The following is a 22,321-nucleotide window of genomic DNA, read 5'->3' as shown; positions in this document are numbered from 1 at the left end:
AATAGCCAATTTTGACTTTGTGGCTGTGCTATATAGTGGAAACCGAGTGTTTGTCTGTATTTGTCTGTATGTATTCGACAAATTCTCTGTTGTGTCAGTGACATCTGTGTTCTCAGAATCCAGTGTCAGTGTGTGTGACTGATGTGTGTGTGTGTGTTGTGTTGCAGGTGCGTCTGCCAGTGAAGTGGATGGCTCCAGAGAGTATCTTCCAGGGGATGTACACCATGCAGAGCGATGTCTGGGCCTATGGTATCCTGCTGTGGGAAGTCTTCTCTCTGGGTAGACACATAAACATACCTACTCTTACTTTTGGTTGTATTGTAGGGTGTCAGTGTATGTGTGGGATGGGGGGTGGTGATGGGATGGGGATGGGGGTGGGGATGGGGATGGGGATGGGGATGGGGGGTGGGGATGGGGGTGGGGATGGGGGGGGGATGGGGATGGGGATGGGGGGGTGGGGATGGGGATGGGGGGTGGGGGTGGGGATGGGGATGGGGGGTGGGGATGGGGATGGGGGTGGGGATGGGGGGGGATGGGGGTGGGGGTGGGGATGGGGATGGGGGGTGGGGATGGGGATGGGGGTGGGGATGGGGATGGGGGATGGGGGTGGGGATGGGGGTGGGGGATGGGGGGTGGGGATGGGGGTGGGGGATGGGGGTGGGGATGGGGATGGGGGTGGGGATGGGGGTGGGGGTGGGGATGGGGTGGGGGTGGGGATGGGGGTGGGGTGGGATGGGGTGGAAGGGTTCAAAAAGCATACTTTTGTTCACAAAAAAAATAAGAATATCCACTGGACACACTGGTTGAATCAATGTTGTTTCCACGTCATTTAAACTAAATGAAATGACGTGGAAACAACGTGGAATAGACGTTAGATTGACGTCTGTCCCAGTGGGTACGAACTACACACAGACCATGTGTGAATTTGGTACTGGCACTGACCCTGTAGCTTTTACATTCTCTTGGTTTTTCTCTTTCTTTCTTGTTTCTCGTGGGGGTTTTTGTTAAAACTTGATGTTTTCCCTGATACAGTGCCTTCAGAAAGAATTCACTCCCCGTGACTTTTTAAAATGGATTACTTTGAGATTTTCCAACAGTTGACAAAGAAGTGCATCTATTGGTAGATGGGTAAAAAATCAAATAAAAGCAGACATTGAATGTCCATTTGAGCATAGTAAATGTATTAATGACACTTTGGATGGTGTATAAATACACGCAGTTATTACAAAGATACAGGTGTCCTTGTAAAGACAGTCCGGGGTTGATGATCATGTGAAGTGAAGCCTAGAAAACCGGTGACGTAGACCTGCGGAAATGGTGAACAGAATGAGGTACTGATGAGCATCAGTACTGGGGAGATCCGTAGAGAAAGGAAACCGGTCAAGGATTTCACCATGAGGCCAATGGTGACTTTAAAACAGTTACAGAGTTGAATGGCTCTGATAGGAGAAAACTGAGGATGGATCAACAACATTGTAGTTACTCCACAATACTAACCTAATGTCATGGACCCCCCCCCCCGAGTACCTATGCGTTGGTGCAGCGAGTACCTATGCGTTGGTGCAGCGAGTACCTATGCGTTGGTGCAGCGAGTATCTATGCGTTGGTGCAGCGAGTATCTATGCGTTGGTGCAGCGAGTATCTATGCGTTGGTGCAGCTGTTATGCTGCGTGCTATATATATTGTGTGTTACGGGTATCGTGTCGTTTGTTTGTGTACAGCCCAGTGTTTTTGTATATGTGTTTTTTTGGGTGTATTAAAAAACCCTATTGTATATTCCTGCGCCTGTCTCCAAAATCCTTTATACCCGCGTGACACCTAAATGACAGCGTGAAAAGAAGGAAGCCTGTACAGATTACAAATATTCTGAAACATGAATTCTGTTTTCAATAAGGCACTAAAGTAAAACTGCAAAAATATTGCAAAGAAATGAACTGTATGTTCTGAATACAAAGCATTATGTTTGGGGCAAATCCAACACAACACATCACTGAGTACCCCTCTTCATACTTTCAAGCATGGTGGTGGCTGCATCATGTTAATCGCTGTAATCGCTGCCAAAGATGCTTCTACAAAGTATTGACTCAGGGGTGTGAATACTTCTGTAAATTAGATATTTCTGTATTTCATTTTCAATATGTTTGCAAAAATGTTTTAACATGTTTTCACCTTATCATTGGTATTGTGTGTAGATGGGTGAGAATTTTGTTGATTTAATAAATGTTGCATTTAGGCTGTAAAGCAACATCATGTGGAATAGGTCAAGGGGTGTGAATACTTTCTGAAGGCACTGTATTAAGTGATTTGCGCTCTCTCTCTCTCTCTCTCTCAGGTGTGACCCCCTACCCAGGGATAAAGGTGGACAACAACTTCTATGTGATGATAGAGAGAGGTTTTAAGATGGAGCAGCCATACTACGCCAGTGAATCTGTGTACGTATCCAGAACCGCTCTGCACCTACATCTATAACATTACATCATGCACATTTAATTATTATCAAATATAGGAACTGTAAAAGAGGTTTCATACCCCCTCCCTTCCTCCCTCCTGCAGGTATTCGATCATGTGTAAGTGCTGGGCCTTGGAGCCTCGGGACCGCCCTCACTTCTCCAAGCTGGTGGCCTTCATGGACGACCAACTGGCTGACATGGAGAAGAAGGTGAGGCTCAAACAATACAACAAACCTCAGTGCACGTCATTCCATTAAAGTCGTGATTTCTCTTTTAGCTCTACCATAACATCCTGGACAGGAGCTGCAGTCATGTGTTGTACCAGAATGCACCGGTGAAATCTGATCTCTCAGCCTTGGCCAAAGAAAAGGGTCATCAAGCACAGTCACAGAACCAATACTGCAAGACCCACTCCACTGGAGAGGCCCCAACAACAACCACCAAAACACTGTCTGACAGGGTTGCCATGGAGACTGATGATGACAATCCTCTGAAACCATGTCAGTGAGAGCAGTGGCCTGTCTTTCTAATTCTTCTGTGCCATAAGGATTTCTCCTATTATATCCTGGTAGTGTATATTTGTATAATGCTGTGGATTTCAAATGCACTAATGACTTGCTTTCTCCAAATATGTTTAACAATGAATATGTCAATTAAAACTGTTTTTGTATCAAATGCCAGTAGCTCCGTCACTGTAGGAATTGATAAAGTAATATTTAACATTGTAACAGTAATGGATGTCAAAATTAACACAACCTGTTTTTGTGAACATATTATACACTGTGTGCAACTAATTCAATATTAATCATGTTATTACTGCTTTTGGAGAAGAGATATTTCAATCATTTTGACAGCTGGATTTTTCTGTCTTTTCTTTCATATGTGAAGTTTTTTTTTTTAAATGAATAACAATGATTTAGTTTTCGGTATGTTTGTCCATCTGAGTTTTGGAAATTATTCAAATATTTGAAATAAAGTCTTTGAAATGATCACTGTTTTTGTGGCTTTTATATTAGGTCTGAGTGACATTGGGAATGAACAGTAATGTTTTATATTTATAGGGGGTAGGGAGCAATGGCACAAATTGCACGATTGGTGGCGCCAGAGCTACGCCTGCCGTTCCGGTGTTCAGAGACGCAATAGTGTCATTCACCTGGCTCGCATCAAATTAAAAGCTGTGAAAGACCACTTTATCTCAATTCAAACCTTTTGAAATATAACAAACAGGTCAAGGTTCGGGTTTCATTATAAAGTAGTAAGATTTCAAATCTGGGCATAAGAAGGCTTGAGGGGTCATCGCGCCTTGCTGTCCCGGAGTTCAATAACCCTACAGTGTTGGCATGCTGGGCTTTTCTGTTGACCTGTCCGAAGGGCAGTTTTGGGGCCGCTACTAAATGAGTCTGTGGAGACGAGACAGTAGAGTTTAATATGGACATCGGATCAGTGAATTATCTTCCTTATGAGGACTTTGTGGATGTTTTCGGTAACGTGGTGGAGAAATGTCCACTCATAACGGCCGCAGTATGGTCACGCCGTCCCTTCTCGAACCTTGCTGACCTGGAGGCCAGTATAAACGACTTCATCGATGCCCTCCCCGAATCAGGTATAGCCAAGGATGAATGGATAACCCATAGGCCGTTATTTGTTCTTTCTTTAAAATGTAATATTTTTTATTTTTTACATTCAGCTGGTGAGAGATTGTTTTTTATTTAATTTATTTTTTTAACCTTTATTTAACTAGGCAAGTCAGTTAATAAGAACAAAATCTTATTTTCAATGACGCCCTACGAACAGTGGGATAACTGCCTGTTCAGGGGCAGAACGACAGATTTGTACCTGGTCAGCTCGGGGATTCGAACTTGCAACCTTTAAGTTACGAGTCCAACGAGAGATTGTTAAACTATAAGGTTTTTAAACGTGGATGTGAAATATATTTTACTACACGGTATTCTATTAACCAATGAATATTGAATTTGCGATAGTTTTTCCAGCATCGGACTACTATCTAAACTCTACTATCCACAGGTAAAGAGGGAATCCTCAGAGTTCACCCCGACCTCACGGGTAGAGACCTCCAGAGTGGGACTCTGACCCGGGAGTCGAGAGAGGAACAGGTCCAGGCCGGTTTGGACACGCTGACCACCGCGGAGGTCTCTCGCATGGCCCGGCTGAATACGGAATACAAGCACCACTTCGGTTTCCCCTTCGTGATCTGCGCGCGGATGAACAACAAGGCGACCATCCTGCGGCAGCTAGAGGAGCGGCTCCGGAACGAGCGCACCATTGAGAGGGCGTGCGCCATCGATGAAGTGAAGAAGATCTGTCACCTCCGTCTGCAGGGGCTCGTGGTCCCAGAGACGTCCAACAAGCTATAACTGACTGACGGGATGACATACAGTTTCGTGTGGTCTACCTGATGAGTTGTATGTGTTTGAATAGTGCATCATAATGGCTGCGTCATTGTGCGTAAAGGAGTAACTGTGCCTAAATGTGCTTAATTGTACCAAGTGCCAAAATTGAGCAAAAGTAATTAAATAACTGCAGATGTTTCATTGATTTTATTCTGATTTCAAATATGCACTTTAATTTGATAAGTCTGAGATGATAGCTTAATTAATAAAGATTTCAAAATATAGTACATTCTTCACAGTGCCTATCATTTAGACATAACAATATGATAACATATGTAAAGGCTATATAACACATATGTAAAGGCTATATAACACATATGTAAAGTCTATATAACACATATGTAAAGTCTATATAACACATATGTAAAGGCTATATAACACATATGTAAAGTCTATATAACACATATGTAAAGGCTATATAACACATATGTAAAGGCTATATAACACATATGTAAAGGCTATATAACACATATGTAAAGGCTATATAACTGGTATGAGTGACTCATTTTTGTCATATAACAATTTATCAGAAAATGCATCAGTATTGTTAATATTGACAGCAGAACCATGTACTGTGCGTAAACTGCATACATTATACTGCCAAAATGTTCAGAGAAAAGTTTGAAATCTGAAGTGCATTGGTTTTAAAGCACTAAGCTTGCTTTAAAAGTAGCTCTCACCAGAGTTGTGTGGTCTGTATCACCACGGTCTCTCCAAGCTGCTGGTGCTACTGCCCAGGGATTCAGAGCAATAGTATAAAGTGGGTCTATATGTATGTCCAATGCAAAGTGTCATCATCAGTGCATGCCCCTCAGGTCCTCAACACCAACATGAGGTCAGTTCAGTCGCAGAATGATGACATCACAGACAATGTCCCTGCAGTCCTCTCCCTTCACATCTCTTCAATCTTTCACGGCCGACAATGAACATGAATGATGCCAGCGGAGTCTGTTTGAAAAGTGCCTTCCTTTTCCTCAGTGTCTGCCCAATTTTCACCCATATCAGCCCTGCTAAGCCGAGTCTCTCGAACCTGACAGGGAGTGGGAGTGGGAGTGTAGGGGTGAGGGGGGTGTGGTGGTAGTGGTGAGAGGTGCCGGTGTGGGAGCCCCAGCCAATGCAACCCCCACCCCCACCCCTGCCCCCCCGACCCCCATCCCAGCCCCTCCGACCCCCAGCCCAGCCTCATCCTTCAGGTCCCCTGACGTAATGGACGAGTCCTGCTCGGGGTCGACCCCCCTCACTCTCTTCTTGTCCTCCTCCTTCTTCCACTTCATCCGTCGGTTCTGGAACCAGATCTTGATGTGTCTCTCTGTGAGGCTGAGGGTGAGGGCCAGCTCGACACGCCGCGGCCTGCTGATGTACTTGTTGAACAGGAACTCCTTCTCCAGCTCCAGGAGCTGGGCTCGCGTGTAGGCAGTCCTTGTCCGCTTGTTCTCCTCTGCCTCCATGTAGTGGCCTGGGGGGAGGATGGGGAGGGAGGGGAGGGGAAGATAGAGAAAGAGTGAGAGGCAATGAAAGAGCAGGAGTGGAGAGATGGAAAGGGTTTTGAGTTTTTAACTTAACATTGTACCCTGTCACAGTCAAAGTCCCAAATGCACAATCGAGATGAAATTGGCAATGACCCACCAGTGGGTTTTAACCCATTGGGTCTAGCTGAAACGCACACAGCACGCTGACTGAACTCAGCTCACCCACTGACCACCCTAGAATGCAGAACATCTACTGTATAGAAACAGTTGGGTAACTGATGATAACTACAACACATACAGTAGGCTAGATCAGATGACAGGTAACCCTCACAGCTGTCAATGCAACTATAGCAACAGATACTGTATACTGGAAATTGACTATGTGAGGTATCATGTATTCTGTGCCGAACAATTCTGCCTGGGTCACAGCACACTGAATTTCACATTACTGCATATTCTATAACAAAGACTCACAAATGGGTCAATCAATTTGAGGGGAAAAGGTTAGGACTATATAAAAAAAGAACAGTAACATTTCGATTTGTCACGACTCCCACCGAAGGTGGCTCCCCTGCCTGTTCGGGCGGCGCTCGGCGGTCGTCGTCGCCGGTCTTCTCGCTGCCACCAATCACTTTTTCCTTTTCTGTTTGTTTTGTCTTATTGGTTGCACCTGTCTCTTATTTTGTTTTTTGATTCAGGACTATTTACGCCTGTTAGGCTGCCTGTGACTGGAACGAATTGCAAAAATCGCTGGAGTTGGAGACTTTTATCTCCCTCACCAACTTCAAACGTCTGCTATCTGAGCAGCTAACCGATCGCTGCAGCTGTACATAGTCTATCGGTAAATAGCCCACCCAATTTTACCTACCTCATCCCCATACTGTTTATATTTATTTACTTTTCTGCTCTTTTGCACACCAATATCTCTACCTGAACATGACCATCTGATCATCTATCCCTCCAGTGTTAATCTGCTAAATTGTAATTATTCGCCTACCTCCTCATGCCTTTGGCACACAATGTATATAGACTCTTTTTTTCTACTGTGTTATTGACTTGTTAATTGTTTACTCCATGTAATGTGTTGTCTGTTCGTACTGCTATGCTTTATCTTGGCCAGGTCGCAGTTGTAAATGAGAACTTGTTCTCAACTAGCCTACCTGGTTAAATAAAGGTGAAATAAAAAATAAATAAATAAATAAATAGGCCCGTCTGTTTTTGTGCGGACTTGTTTTCTGTTAGTCGAGGTTGTGCGTGTATTGTTCCTGTCCGTTTGTGCCATGTGTTGGGTTGGACATTTTTGTGATTATTTTGCCTGTTTTGGGCGTTCGCATTGGAAACCGAAATAAAGTCCGGTTTCCCCAGTATCCTCTGCTCTCTGCGTTTGACTCCGCACCCACCGCTCCAGGCTCTGTGACACGATTACTGTGGGTTTTGTTAGTTGACAAAAGTGTACAATAGTTGAACATCCTGTGGCTTATAATCTAATCTCTCTTCACATGATAGGCTATTATTCTATAGTAATTTCACCTGACAAGTTTCGCTAACTTGAACTGTTCACTAAAACACAAAGCCTGGATCAACAAGGCAATTTACAGACAGTCCGTTAATTTAACGTAATGACTTTTATAAAACATGAAGGTAGGCCCATATGATAAAAGAACAGACATAGTTTTTCCTGTATCACCACTACAATTCATTTGTGTTTTGAATTATGAAATTAGTGGCACAACTGTTAAACTTTTTTATTGGTCAAGGTGGTCTTTGACTTCAAAATAAATAAGCATTTCAAATCTATTCTATTCAATAGTTGAACTGCTTAATTATTTAGAGTAAGCTTATTCTTGCCCTGGTTGCGTTTGTCTAATGAGGAAGATATTTTTACTGAAATAAGCTTTTATCGAAATGATTTGCCAAAAAGTGTATCGTGTGTAAAGTTACACACATTTTCTAAAGCCACGGGAATAAACAATAAAAGCACATATAGCCCAATTAAGTCATATTTAACACATTTGTATCCTAATTGTCCTATTATTTACAAACAATATTTGTGTTATTGTTTTTGAAGAAGGTTGAGTTGAGAGAATAATTGTCTATAGGCCTACGGAATAATTGAGAAGAACCGTGTGCTCTGCTCTAACCTTCCCACATCTTGTTACCATCAAGTTATTTAAGTAACATCAGTGCCTCACCTGGACTGAAATAGGTGCCGGTGCTCATTCTGGGTTCTGGTACTGTTTATAGTAAGGTGCAGGTGCTCCACAATACTTTTGAGCTAATATTATATAAGTGGAACAAGAGATCAAGCAGAAGAAAATTGAAAGTGCCGGTCCTCAGCTCCGGTGGACGCCTGCCCAAGTCAGGCGCTGAGTAACATACACTACTTTATATTTCGTTTAATTGTGTAAGTGGCTTGAAAACGTATTGAGATATTTTAGGTTCGAGAAAAAAAGGCTCAATCGAGTTCCCATATACCCGCTGAACCAAGTTCACTTAAAATGGCCGCAACAGAAAATACTTTTAGGAGGAAGAGTTGACTCGTTATTTTGCTACGATTCCTGAAGACTCCACCTTTAATGATATACACTTTAATATATTTGATATGTCTAAAAAATATTGATATAATGAAGGTTATTGTAATATATACTACGCAGCATTTTTCATGAAGGCCTATATGGATAATAACTGCCATTAGGAAATCATTAACAAAGAAATTATCACAACTGAAATTTTCACATATTTGAAGTATATCTCAACTTGATACTTGAGAGAGGAGGCACACCTTCAGAGGCATACAAAACAGTTTGGCCTGTATGAGGGAACCTAGGTCCTTTACAGATTGATTGACAAGGTAAACTGACACCCACCCTCGAAATATATTATAGACATCATGATGTAATTTAAGTTCTTATACATGAACAAAAGACTCAGTCTATTCAAACTTCATGAACATTTATCACGATGAACGTCTGATCGTTTTCCTATGTTCACATCGGTGGCATTAGCCTACACATAAAGCAGCGGCAACTCATGCTCTATACACGACAGTTGATTGTGTGAGTTAAAAAGCTTTTGAATTACACTCAATGTTCACTTTTATGTCTGCTGAATTCTCTATGGTCAAATAACATTCACTCCATGGCTATTGGCAAAAGAAAACTCCTGAATGTTCAATTAACTATTACGTAAATACTTTTGTTGAAATATTGTATTTTAATCAAATAGATTATCCACTTGTAGGGTATTTATACTTTATAAAAGTGTGTTCAAACGAATATATTTAGATAGGCCTACTGCAAAAGAACGCTCTGCAAAATTCCTATAAATGTGTGGGTAGATTCCTTGAGAGGCCTAGATGAAAAGCTTTCTTTGCAGCCCTACAACAACGAGAATTATACGAACATTACCAAGGTGACTGCAGTGAGTTACCTGCCCACTGTCCCTTCCAGGTTTGCACGTGAGACTTGGTGCTTTTCATCCAGGGGAAAGGCAGGTGGTATCTGTTCCTATCGGCACACAGAGCCAGCTCCCCCGGGTCTCCGTAACCCCCCGGTTGGATAGTCTGCTGGGGCGCCTGGGGGTGGTGGAGCTGCGGCACACCTGGGTCCTCTCGCATGGGCATACTGTACGGAGCAATATCAGGGAGACTTGCCTGGTCTAGCCCTCCGATGGAAGGCGAGGAATAGACGGACTGAGCCTGCCGGCCCATATAGAGGCAGGGCGGAGGGCTGTGGCTGAAGTCCTCGCTGTGGGGTCTCTGGTAGGGGCAGGGGTCTTTGAACAGCTGCGCGGGGGAATAGTAGTGCTCTTCTCGATTCATGACTGCCGAGGGCCAGGGCTATCCAACGGGTGTGTGTGCACACATATACATGCGCCCTATTGCCTTTGCTGCGTGGAACCTTGTGCTCTGCTCTACCTGTGCTGCTCGTGCATCTGTCGCCGCTATAGGCCCTGCGCAGGTGTGTCACCGCCACCACGTGACCCTGCTGCACCTAAGCCATCGGTTTCACTGATTACACAAAACTGAGAAGTCGTCACCTTAGTTTCTATTCGTGTCTGTATTCTCTGCCCCGCGGAGCGACAATAATTGAACAGAATTGACCGTGCACAAATCAATGCCCTCGGCAAACACTCCACTGTTTGACGGCGGATATCTGAGACCCACCTGCCGCAAGTTGGTCCTAATGCAGCGATATACAGGTGAGCAGCGGAATCTGCGGGTCCTATCGCTGCGAGCGGACAGGGGCTAATGCGATCGAACTAATCAGAGAGATTGCGGCCCGCAGAGAAAAAGCACGACGAGAAACGCAAACAGAAAGTGTCTCCACAATGTCAGTATCATCACGGCTTTGGTTCTCTTGATGGAAAATAAGAAGAAACGATGGGAATGCAGTGCGCTCGTGAAGCCTGAATGCAGATTTCACTGCCGTAGAACAATGTCAGCCATTGAACATTTATATGAACCTAGTTCTCTTATCAATAGGCGACTGATAGAGTGGGAAATCGATAACCAGATGTATAGGCCTAATAGCCTACTCGCATCGGCTGACCCTGGTGATAAGCAACTTGCAGCGGCGGTTGTCTTGGAAACTTGGCAATGAGATGTGAGGGGGATCAAAGACCAAGTCCTGGACGAACCCTCACCTGGTTGGATACCTTTTAGTGTTCTCTTAAAAGTGGCCGAACTTGCGACTTTTTAAATCCAGCCCATTATAGCCAATGGCTCATTTAACACCATTTAACGGATCTCCTCTGGTTCATAACAAACAGCAGCAGAGCTCGTGTCTCCCACCGCCACTCTTCCTCTGTGTTTGCTGGACATTAGGCAGACAGGTGCTCGCTCCATTAAACAACACTCTTCACGGTAAAGTAAAGAGGAGAGCCAGGGTGTAAACCAATTAGCATGGAGTGAGGAGCAGCACTCAATTAGCGCGCGTGGTGCGAGGAAATACACGTCTCTCCAGGCGGGCGAGCACATTTACGCAGCAACTGAGTGCCAAACAGCAGCTAAGGCCCACGACTTATTAAAATATCAAATGTATTACCATGTTATAACTGTAATGTTATAAAGCACTAGCATTTCTTTCAGCTGGCCTTGCAGGCCATCGATAATAACCATTTGCCTACATGAGATAAGAAATGTAATATATATAACGTTTACATTGTTTTTCTATTTTGGCCATTGTGCTTAGAAAGGCTTTATCTACATTTTAGACATGACAGTTGACGTGATGTCTAAAATGACCAGTTCAAACGCACACATAAACTAATAGGCCTATGGCAGCACTGAGTTCTTCAAGAGAGATTATGGCTCTTTCTCCAGTATCTTAATGGGGCACTCAGCACCTGCTATAAAGTTCAAGTAAATCAATTCCATACAAATCAGTCCATGTATTGTCGCTTAATGGTGTTTATATTTGCTCGTCGTTTGAACGAGGAAGGAAACTGTTAACCGCATGTATTTCCTCACGACACTGAAAACGCACAACGGAGTTTATGAAGCGTGACTGCGTAAAACGCTATTTAGGCCCCTTATCCATGGCATTGAAATTTGCGTAATGGTTTTAAGTGAAAGTTAATGCGGCGTTGCTGAACCCAAATGCAATGATTCACAAACAGGTTTGCAAATAAAAAGCCTTTAAGGACTCTTAATATGAACCGCAATAAAACGTCTGTAGGCAATCGAGAGGGGCCATTGTCGTATAGAGTGCAGTACAGGTTATGGACCCAGATGGAACGGAGTGCTGTGGGGAGAGATACGATAATGCTTTAGTGAATGGCCATGCTGTTCATACTGATGTTGCCTCATATAGTCCCTGGGTTACCCCCTATGTGCGCCTAGCGAGCAACATGATTCATTCATTCAATCTTAATAAATTAAATTGCTCAAACAAGGTCTTTCTCAATTCATGGAAATTGTCAATCCCATAAAAAAATCTAAAGTAATAGGGATAATTAGTATTGCCTAATAACCCATCAACAATGTGTCTAAAATGATAATTGAGGACCGCTGACCACTGAATGCACGTTTTTAAAGCTGCTCTTTTAAGGTCAGTTATGCACTTTGCACTGTTTTAACTTTCATTCATTGTTTTGCTTGGTCTGTTGTTTAATTATATGTATGCCGCTCCCTCGACCCCGCCCTTGTCCAGGTCTGTTGTTTAATTATATGTATGCCGCTCCCTCGACCCGAGGTCCCCCTCGCCCTTGTCCAGGTCTGTTGTTTAATTATATGTATGCCGCTCCCTCGACCCCGCCCTTGTCCAGGTCTGTTGTTTAATTATATGTATGTTTAATTATATGTATGCCGCTCCCTCGACCCCGCCCTTGTCCAGGTCTGTTGTTTAATTATATGTATGTCCAGGTCTGTTGTTTAATTATATGTATCGACCCCGCCCTTGTCCAGGTCTGTTGTTTAATTATATGTATGCCGCTCCCTCGACCCCGCCCTTGTCCAGGTCTGTTGTTTAATTATATGTATGCCGCTCCCTCGACCCCGCCCTTGTCCAGGTCTGTTGTTTAATTATATGTATGCCGCTCCCTCGACCCCGCCCTTGTCCAGGGCTCACTTGAAAATGAGATGTACATCTCAATGGGACTTCTCTGGTTTAATTAAATATGGATATACTGTATATATATATTTATTTGTTTTATTTAACCAGGTAGGCCAGTTGAGAACAAGTTCTCATTTACAACTGCGACCTGGCCAAGATAGAGCAAAGCATGTAGAATAATAGTGAAGACATCAAAACTATGAAATAACACATGAATGCCAATAGTCTGCATAGCTGTCGTCAAGGCAAAGGGTACTTACTTTGAAGAATCTCAAATAGAAAATATATATTTAGACTTTTTTGTTTACTACATGATTCCATATGTGTTATTTCATAGTTTTAATATATTCACTATTATTCTACAATGTAGAAAATAGTACAACTATAGATAAACCCTCGAATGAGTAGGTGTGTCCAAACTTTTGATTGGTACTACACACACACACATTTATATATATTTCCAAATTAACAACAACCATGATGAACTAATATGAATAGATATTGTTGTTGTTGTATTATCCTATTTCTGTGTAATTAAAAATTATAATTATTGAAGTAAAATGTTGGTTAATGGATTAAAGAAAAACCAAGTGGAATTCAATAAACAGGTTTTACAGAACCCGAGGAGTGTCACGAAAATAGTAGATATTCTTTCTTTCACAAACAAAGCCGTTTCTGATATAAGCAGGTATATACATGTCAAAAATGAGTAGACACGATAAAAAGTGCTTACCCATGGCGACAGCCATAGCTTATGTAAACATGGCCAACAGTGAGTAACGACCAAATGCAAACGACAATTAAAATCAAATCTATTCTGAGTGAAGAAATTACGGCACCATAAATCAAACTATGAGAGACAATGTGAAATAACGACTGCAAATCAGCTTAATGCCAAATCGAAAGGATTAAGCAACAAATATACTATCTACATTATGGGATTTTGAAGTGCCATTTTGTGGGTCTAATAATATGTAGACTATATTTTAGGGGAAATCATTAACACGAGAAGAGTAATTTGAACACGAGAAGAATATATTCACCAGGACCAGTTAAATCTCCCTAGGCTTTATAATTCTAACGTTGGATAAGGCCCCGTTTGTTCGCTTTGTTATGTTTTTTTCCCCATCATTAGCGCCAGGGACATGACTGCAAAAACATCTCTGCTGTATTACAACGCGAACGTCAAAGGCCCTGGGTCAATGCGGATATCACACATCACCTGCTGGATTAAAAGGCACATTACATCTGTGGAAAACAACCCCAGACAGTCAACCCTGGGTATACCAATGTAGAACATGTGGGCGTGACTTGGATTACAACCCAAGCCAGTCAACCCTGGGCGTACCACTGTAGAACATGTGGGAGCGACTTGGATACAACTCCAGCCAGTCAACCCTGGGTATACCACTGTAGAACTTGTGGGCGTGATATGGATACAACCCCAGCCAGTCAACCCTGGGTATACCACTGCAGAACATCAAATCAAAGTTTATTTGTCACATGTGCTGAATACAACAGGTAGCCTCTCTTGAAAAAGCCAAACCTTGACCCAGAAAATATTTAAAAAACTATTGGCCTATATCGAATCTTCCATTCCTCTCAAAATTTTTAGAAAAGGCTGTTGCGAAGCAACTCACTGCCATCCTGAAGACAAGCAATGTATATAAAATGCTTCTGTCTGGTTTTAGACCCCATCATTGCACGGAGACTGCACTTGTGAAGGTGGTAAATGACCTTTTAATGGCATCAGACCGAGGCTCTGCATCTGTCCTCGTGCTCCTAGACCTTAGTGCTGCTTTTGATACCATCGATCACCACATACTTTTGGAGAGATTGGAAACCCAAATTGGTCTACACGGACAAGTTCTGGCCTGGTTTAGATCTTATCTGTCGGAAAGATATCAGTTTGTCTCTGTGAATGGTTTGCCCTCTGACAAATCAACTGTAAATTTCGGTGTTCCACAAGGTTCCATTTTAGGACCACTATTGTTTTCACTATATATTTTACCTCTTGGGGATGTCATTCGAAAACATAATGTTAACTTTCACTGCTATGCGGATGACACACAATTAATCTTAATGGTTGTACAGTCGTCTCAAATAAAACTGTGAAGGACCTCGACGTTACTCTGGACCCTGATCTCTCTTTTGACGAACATATCAAGACTGTTTCAAGGACAGCTTTTTTCCATCTACGTAACATTGGAAAAATCAGAAACTTTCTGTCCAAAAAATGATGCAGAAAAATTATCCGGCTACCCAGATAAAGCACTAAATAACCTTCAGTTTGTGCTAAATACGGCTGCTAGAATCCTGACTAGAACCAAATAATTTGATCATATTACTCCAGTGCTAGCCTCCCTACACTGGCTTCCTGTGAAGGCAAGGGCTGATTTCAAGGTTTTACTGCTAACCTACAAAGCATTACATGGTCTTGCTCCTACCTATCTCTCTGATTTGGTCCTGCCGTACATACCTACACGTAAGCTACGGTTACAAGACGCAGGCCTCCTAATTGTTCCTAGAATTTTTAAGCAAACAGCTGGGGGCAGGGCTCCTATAGAGCTCCATTTTTATGGAATGGTCTGCCTACCCATGTGAGAGACGGAAACTCGGTCTCAACCTTTAAGTCTTTACTGAACACTCATCTCTTCAGTAGGTCATATGATTGAGTGTAGTCTGGAGTGTGAAGGTGAACGGAAAGGCTCTGGAGCAACAGACTGCCCTTGCTGTCTCCGCCTGGCCGGTTCCCCTCTTTCCACTGGGATTCTCTGCCTCTAACCCTATTACAAGGGCTGAGTCACTGGCTTACTGGTGCTCTTTCATGCCGTCCCTAGGAGGGGTGCGTCACTTGAGTGGGTTGAGTCACTGATGTGATCTTCCTGTCTGGGTTGGCACCCCCCCTTGGGTTGTGCCATGGCGGAGATCTTTGTGGGCTATACTCAAATCAAATCAAATCAAATTTTATTTGTCACATACACATGGTTAGCAGATGTTAATGCGAGTGTAGCGAAATGCTTGTGCTTCTAGTTCCGACAATGCAGTAATAACCAACAAGTAATCTAACTAACAATTCCTAAACTACTGTCTTATACACAGTGTAAGGGGATAAAGAATATGTACATAAGGATATATGAATGAGTGATGGTACAGAGCAGCATAGGCAAGATACAGTAGATGGTATCGAGTACAGTATATACATATGATATGAGTATGTAAACAAAGTGGCATAGTTAAAGTGGCTAGTGATACATGTATTACATAAGGATGCAGTCGATGATATAGAGTACAGTATATACGTATGCATATGAGATGAATAATGTAGGGTAAGTAACATTATATAAGGTAGCATTGTTTAAAGTGGCTAGTGATATATTTACATCATTTCCCATCAATTCCCATTATTAAAGCGGCTGGAGTTGAGTCAGTGTCAGTGTGTTGGCAGCAGCCACTCAATGTTAGTGGTGGCTGTTTAACAGTCTGATGGCCTTGAGATAGAAGCTGTTTTTCAGTCTCTCGGTCCCAGCTTTGAGGCACCTGTACTGACCTCGCCTTCTGGATGATAGCGGGGTGAACAGGCAGTGTCCTTGATGATCTTTATGGCCTTCCTGTAACATCGGGTGGTGTAGGTGTCTTGGAGGGCAGGTAGTTTGCCCCCGGTGATGCGTTGTGCAGACCTCACTACCCTCTGGAGAGCCTTACGGTTGAGGGCGGAGCAGTTGCCGTACCAGGCGGTGATACAGCCCGCCAGGATGCTCTCGATTGTGCATCTGTAGAAGTTTGTGAGTGCTTTTGGTGACAAGCTGAATTTCTTCAGCCTCCTGAGGTTGAAGAGGCGCTGCTGCGCCTTCTTCACGATGCTGTCTGTGTGAGTGGACCAATTCAGTTTGTCTGTGATGTGTATGCCGAGGAACTTAAAACTTGCTACTCTCTCCACTACTGTTCCATCGATGTGGATAGGGGGTGTTCCCTCTGCTGTTTCCTGAAGTCCACAATCATCTCCTTAGTTTTGTTGACGTTGAGTGTGAGGTTATTTTCCCGACACCACACTCCGAGGGCCCTCACCTCCTCCCTGTAGGCCGTCTCGTCGTTGTTGGTAATCAAGCCTACCACTGTTGTGTCGTCCACAAACTTGATGATTGAGTTGGAGGCGTGCGTGGCCACGCAGTCGTGGGTGAACAGGGAGTACAGGAGAGGGCTCAGAACGCACCCTTGTGGGGCCCCAGTGTTGAGGATCAGCGGGGAGGAGATGTTGTTACCTCCCTCACCACCTGGGGGCGGCCCGTCAGGAAGTCCAGTACCCAGTTGCACAAGGCGGGGTCGAGGCCCAGGGTCTCGAGCTTGATGACGAGCTTGGAGGGTACTATGGTGTTGAATGCCGAGCTGTAGTCGATGAACAGCATTCTCACATAGGTATTCCTCTTGTCCAGATGGGTTAGGGCAGTGTGCAGTGTGGTTGAGATTGCATCGTCTGTGGACCTATTTGGGCGGTAAGCAAATTGGAGTGGGTCTAGGGTGTCAGGTAGGGTGGAGGTGATATGGTCCTTGACTAGTCTCTCAAGGCACTTCATGATGACGGAAGTGAGTGGTATGGGGCGGTAGTCGTTTAGCTCAGTTACCTTAGCTTTCTTGGGAACAGGAACAATGGTGGCCCTCTTGAAGCATGTGGGAACAGCAGACTGGTATAGGGATTGATTGAATATGTCCGTAAACACACCAGCCAGCTGGTCTGCGCATGCTCTGAGGGCGCGGCTGGGGATGCCGTCTGGGCCTGCAGCCTTGCAAGGGTTAACACGTTTAAATGTTTTACTCACCTCGGCTGCAGTGAAGGAGAGACCGCATGTTTCCGTTGCAGGCCGTGTCAGTGGCACTGTATTGTCCTCAAAGCGGGCAAAAAGTTATTTAGTCTGCCTGGGAGCAAGACATCCTGGTCCGTGACTGGGCATATACTCGGCCTTGTCTCAGGATGGTAAGTTGGTGGTTGAAGATATCCCTCTAGTGGTGTGGGGGCTGTGCTTTGGCAAAGTGGGTGGGGTTATATCCTTCCTGTTTGGCCCTGTCCGGGGGTATCATCGGATGGGGCCACAGTGTCTCCTGACCCCTCCTGTCTCAGCCTACAGTATTTATGCTGCAGTAGTTTATGTGTCGGGGGGCTAGGGTCAGTTTGTTATATCTGGAGTACTTCTCCTGTCTTATCCGGTGTCATGTGTGAATTTAAGTATGCTCTCTCTAATTCTCTCTTTCTTTCTCTCTCTCAGAGGGCCTGAGCCTGAGACTACCTGGCATGATGACTCCTTGCTGTCCCCACCTGGCCGTGCTGCTGCTCCAGTTTCAACTGTTCTGGCTGCGGCTATGGAATCCTGACTTGTTCACCGGACGTGCTACCTGTCCCAGACCTATTATTTGACCATGCTGGTCAAATGAACATTTGAACATCTTGGCCATGTTCTATTATAATCTCCACCCGGCACATCCAGAAGAGGACTGACCACCCCTCATAGCCTGGTTCCTCTCTAGGTTTCTTCCTAGGTTTTGGCCTTTCTATGGAGTTTTTCCTAGCCAACGTGCTTCAACACCTGCATTGTTTGCTGTTTGGGGTTTTAGGCTGGGTTTCTGTACATCACTTTGAGATATCAGCTGATGTACGAATGGCTATATAAATACATTTGATTTGGTTTGTGTAAACCTTACAGTGAAATGCTTACTTACAGGCTCTAACCAATGGTGCCAAAAAAGGTATGTGTGTGTAGGTAAGTAAAGAAATAAAACAGCAGTAGAAAGACATTTGAAAAAAGAGTAGCAAGGCTATATATAGACACCTGTTAGTCAGGCTTATTGGGGTAGTATGTACATGTTGGTATCATTAAAGTGACTGTGCATATATGATGAGCAGAGAATTGTAGAAGCGTAAAAAGAGGGGTTGGCGGGTGGTGGGACACAATGCAGATAGTCCGGTTAGCCAATGTGCGGAAGCACTGGTTGGTTGGGCCAATTTAGGTAGTATGTGCATGAATGTATAGTTAAAGTGACTATGCATATAAGATAAACAGAGAGTAGCAGCAGGGTAAAAGAGGGGATGGGAGGAGGAGGCACACAATACAAATAGTCCGGGTAACCATTGGTTACATGTTCAGGAGTCTTATGGCCTAAATTTCAGTGTTCCTCAAGGTTCTGTTTTAGGACCACTGTTGTTTTCACTATATATTTTACCTCTTGCTGGAGGCTGAGACAGCTCCCCCCATGCATTTTGTTATGTTTTACTGCTGCTCTTTAATTACTTGTTACTTTTATTTACTCTTATCCATATTTTTTGAAACTGCACTGTTAGTTAGGGGCTCGTAAGTAAGCATTTCACTGTAATGTCTACACCTGTTGTATTTGACACATGTGACTAATAAAATTTGATTTGATCATGTCAGTTTACAGATCATACCAGCATGATTCACAATGAAATAACAGAGCTGAGTGCAAGATGGGAATAAGTGTGTCAAAATTGAGAATAAGAATAGAAAAGACACGACCTCCAGGTAAAAGATCAGTAGAAACAAATGCAATTTAATCAGTTATGCTTGTCACAAACTGACAACAGCAACCCCAATCTTTCTCACATTCTCAGACAATACATTCATTCCAGTCATTCAATGGTTATGTATGTCTTCGAGGGAGAAAACCTCCTCTGGTAATGCCGTTACAGCACTCCCTACAAGGTTATGATGTCACATGTGGCTCCTCCCACTGGGAGTGTCTTTGACAGGTGTGCAAGAGCGTGCTGGTTTGATTGATAGGTGTGGCCTATGGAGTGAGAACTGGCCCTGAAATGGGCGTGGGGTGATGAGGAGGAGGAGCTACTATCGGCGGAGAGAGCGGTCTCTACAAGAGGAAGGGACTTCAGATGGGAAGTGTTCTTTAGAATGGGGACTGTGTGTTTTGTGACCAGGGACACTTTTATCCCGGTGTTTCTTGTCTCTATGTCTATATCTGTCATCGTCTCCAACCCCTCTGTATTTGTAGCCATCTCTATGGCACGTGTTGCTGTCTTTGTCTCTTTTGTGTCCATCTTTGAGACTATGTTCTCTGCTGTCCCTATGACTGTCTACGTCCCTGTGTCGTCTGTGACTGTCTCTGTGGTCTGTGGATGGGGTCCTGCTGCGCCTCCTACACTCTGATGTCTGTTCTCCTGAGTGGCCAGCAGGGCGGCGCTGTGGGATGGTGGTGCGCAGTGTGTTGAGCAGGAAACGCTTGTTGGTGCTACGCAGTGGACATTTCATCCTGGAAGAAAGTTGAACCAAAATTAACATTTCAAATCCAGCAAGGCCTTCAATATGAGCCATTGTCTTTGATATGCATCCGTCTTGGTCTGTCACACCTTGCCATGTGTCAAGTACATTCTGCATTGAAAGCCAAACACCCATAACAGATGGTTTACCAGATCCTTTACTAACGTATGCCACTCACCAGCCTGCTGGACCCATAGTTTCTGCTCGCACCCGAGCCCTACTGGTCTCCTTCAGCAGCTCCTCCACTGCACGTCTACATGGCACATGGAGAGAGTGACAGAGAGTGTTTAGGGTGCAAGAGAGGGAGAAATTAATTAACATATAATTAGGAGGAAAAAGTAAGAATAGAGAAAGAGACAGAAAGAGAATAAAAGTGAAGGAAAACAGCAGGATAAAAAGTAGAGCGAGAAGATAGTCAGTCACAGAGCTAGAGGCACATGTCATGTGTGTCCTGGGTTGATCTGCTGAGTCAGTGGGAACAACTGTTATAGCTGCCCTTTGACCATGGATCAACTGTTACAGCTGTCCTTTGACCATGGATCAACTGTTACAGCTGCCCTTTGACCATGGATCAACTGGTACAGCTGCCCTTTGACCATGGATCAACTGGTACAGCTGCCCTTTGACCATGGATCAACTGTTACAGCTGCCCTTTGACCATGGATCAACTGTTACAGCTGCCCTTTGACCATGGATCAACTGTTACAGCTGCCCTTGACCATGGATCAACTGTTACAGCTGCCCTTTGACCATGGATCAACTGTTACAGCTGCCCTTTGACCATGGATCAACTGTTACAGCTGCCCTTTGACCATGGATCAACTGTTACAGCTGCCCTTTGACCATGGATCAACTGTTACAGCTGCCCTTTGACCATGGATCAACTGTTAAAGCTGCCCTTTGACCATGGATCAACTGTTACAGCTGCCCTTTGACCATGGATCAACTGTTACAGCTGCCCTTTGATTACAGATCAACTGATACAGCTGCCCTTTGACGACAGATCAACTGTTACAGCTGCCCTTTGACTACAGATCAACTGTTACAGCTGCCCTTTGACTACAGATCAACTGTTACAGCTGCCCTTTGACTACAGAGCAACTGTTACAGCTGCCCTTTGACTACAGAGCAACTGTTACAGCTGCCCTTTGACTACAGAGCAACTGTTACAGCTGCCCTTTGACTACAGAGCAACTGTTACAGCTGCACTTTGACTACAGAGCAACTGTTACAGCTGCCATTTGACTACAGATCAACTGTTACAGCTGCCCTTTGACTACAGATCAACTGTTACAGCTGCCCTTTGACTACAGATCAACTGTTTCAGCTGCCCTTTGACTACAGATCAACCATCAACCGTTACAGCTGCCCTTTGACTACAGATCAACTGTTAAAGCTGACCTTTGACTACAGATCAGCTGTAACAGCTGACCTTTGACCACGGATCCCAGACAAGTGTGCACAGGAAATACAGAATCACACACACACACACCCACACACTTTCCAGCAGCTGTGACTCAAAAATATCCTCAACTTGTTAAACTGGCATACAGTACCCTACTGAATCTCGACAACAATTCAGCCTCTATGTGAGTTATCTAGATAGTCATGCAACAAATAATTGAAACATAGCTAGCTAATCATTGACACGCATAGCAAGCTACCTAGTAACTAAGCTGGTGAACAATTAACTAGCTATTTTAATAGCACAATAAATCACATTGACCTAGCTACTTGACTAACGCTACTATCTGACGTTCCTTGGCTAACGTTAGCTCCCCCTTCAAAACACCCCAGAAATTCACATCAAGCAAGAAATACCAGTCTGGCAATAGGATAGATTATAACATACTTCTCCAATTCGCCATCATCTGCCATAGTGTAATGATCAATGTAAATTAATCAAAAGATATTTCAAATCAATACGGCCAATGCTAGCTAATGTTTATTTCTGAATATGTATGTTTACTTCTCCACAATGGGGGCCTTCCGGCAGGGACCCCGCATGACTACTGTCCTTAGCAGTGCCTTACGTAATATCGAATTATATACGTAAAAAACAGATAGCATTGCTTAACAACAAACAAATTATGTTACAATGTTGTAAAACAGTATATATTTTGTCTAATATTGAAAATAAAATGTCATAATGATACT

General features: G+C 43.8%; 3 protein-coding genes and 1 pseudogene across 3 annotated transcripts; 2 read left to right on the top strand and 2 right to left on the bottom strand.

Moving 5' to 3' along the window:
* The window catches only part of LOC135521669 (vascular endothelial growth factor receptor 1-like), a 137,164-nt pseudogene extending 134,206 nt beyond the window's left edge, over positions 1 to 2,958 (top strand).
* Positions 2,959 to 3,806: 848 nt separating this feature from the next.
* On the top strand, positions 3,807 to 5,011 carry urad (ureidoimidazoline (2-oxo-4-hydroxy-4-carboxy-5-) decarboxylase). The gene is made up of 2 exons (XM_064949453.1): positions 3,807 to 4,053; positions 4,476 to 5,011. Exons 1-2 carry the CDS (start codon positions 3,879 to 3,881, stop codon positions 4,823 to 4,825), a joined length of 525 nt encoding a protein of 174 aa, XP_064805525.1. The 5' UTR covers positions 3,807 to 3,878; the 3' UTR covers positions 4,826 to 5,011.
* Positions 4,994 to 10,394, bottom strand: pdx1 (pancreatic and duodenal homeobox 1). Its single transcript, XM_064949452.1, has 2 exons — positions 9,760 to 10,394; positions 4,994 to 6,317 (listed from the first exon to the last, which is right to left on the bottom strand). Exons 1-2 carry the CDS (start codon positions 10,148 to 10,150, stop codon positions 5,872 to 5,874), a joined length of 837 nt encoding a protein of 278 aa, XP_064805524.1. The 5' UTR covers positions 10,151 to 10,394; the 3' UTR covers positions 4,994 to 5,871.
* A 9,021-nt stretch (positions 10,395 to 19,415) lies between these two features.
* On the bottom strand, positions 19,416 to 22,154 carry si:ch211-140b10.6 (protein POLR1D-like). The gene is made up of 3 exons (XM_064949454.1): positions 22,017 to 22,154; positions 20,343 to 20,417; positions 19,416 to 20,156 (listed from the first exon to the last, which is right to left on the bottom strand). Exons 1-3 carry the CDS (start codon positions 22,040 to 22,042, stop codon positions 19,736 to 19,738), a joined length of 522 nt encoding a protein of 173 aa, XP_064805526.1. The 5' UTR covers positions 22,043 to 22,154; the 3' UTR covers positions 19,416 to 19,735.
* Between the last annotated feature and the right edge of the window lie 167 nt (positions 22,155 to 22,321).

Source organism: Oncorhynchus masou, chromosome 30 (assembly GCF_036934945.1).
Source record: "Oncorhynchus masou masou isolate Uvic2021 chromosome 30, UVic_Omas_1.1, whole genome shotgun sequence".
Taxonomy (NCBI): domain Eukaryota; kingdom Metazoa; phylum Chordata; class Actinopteri; order Salmoniformes; family Salmonidae; genus Oncorhynchus; species Oncorhynchus masou.
This window is presented reverse-complemented; position numbering and strand designations above follow the sequence as displayed.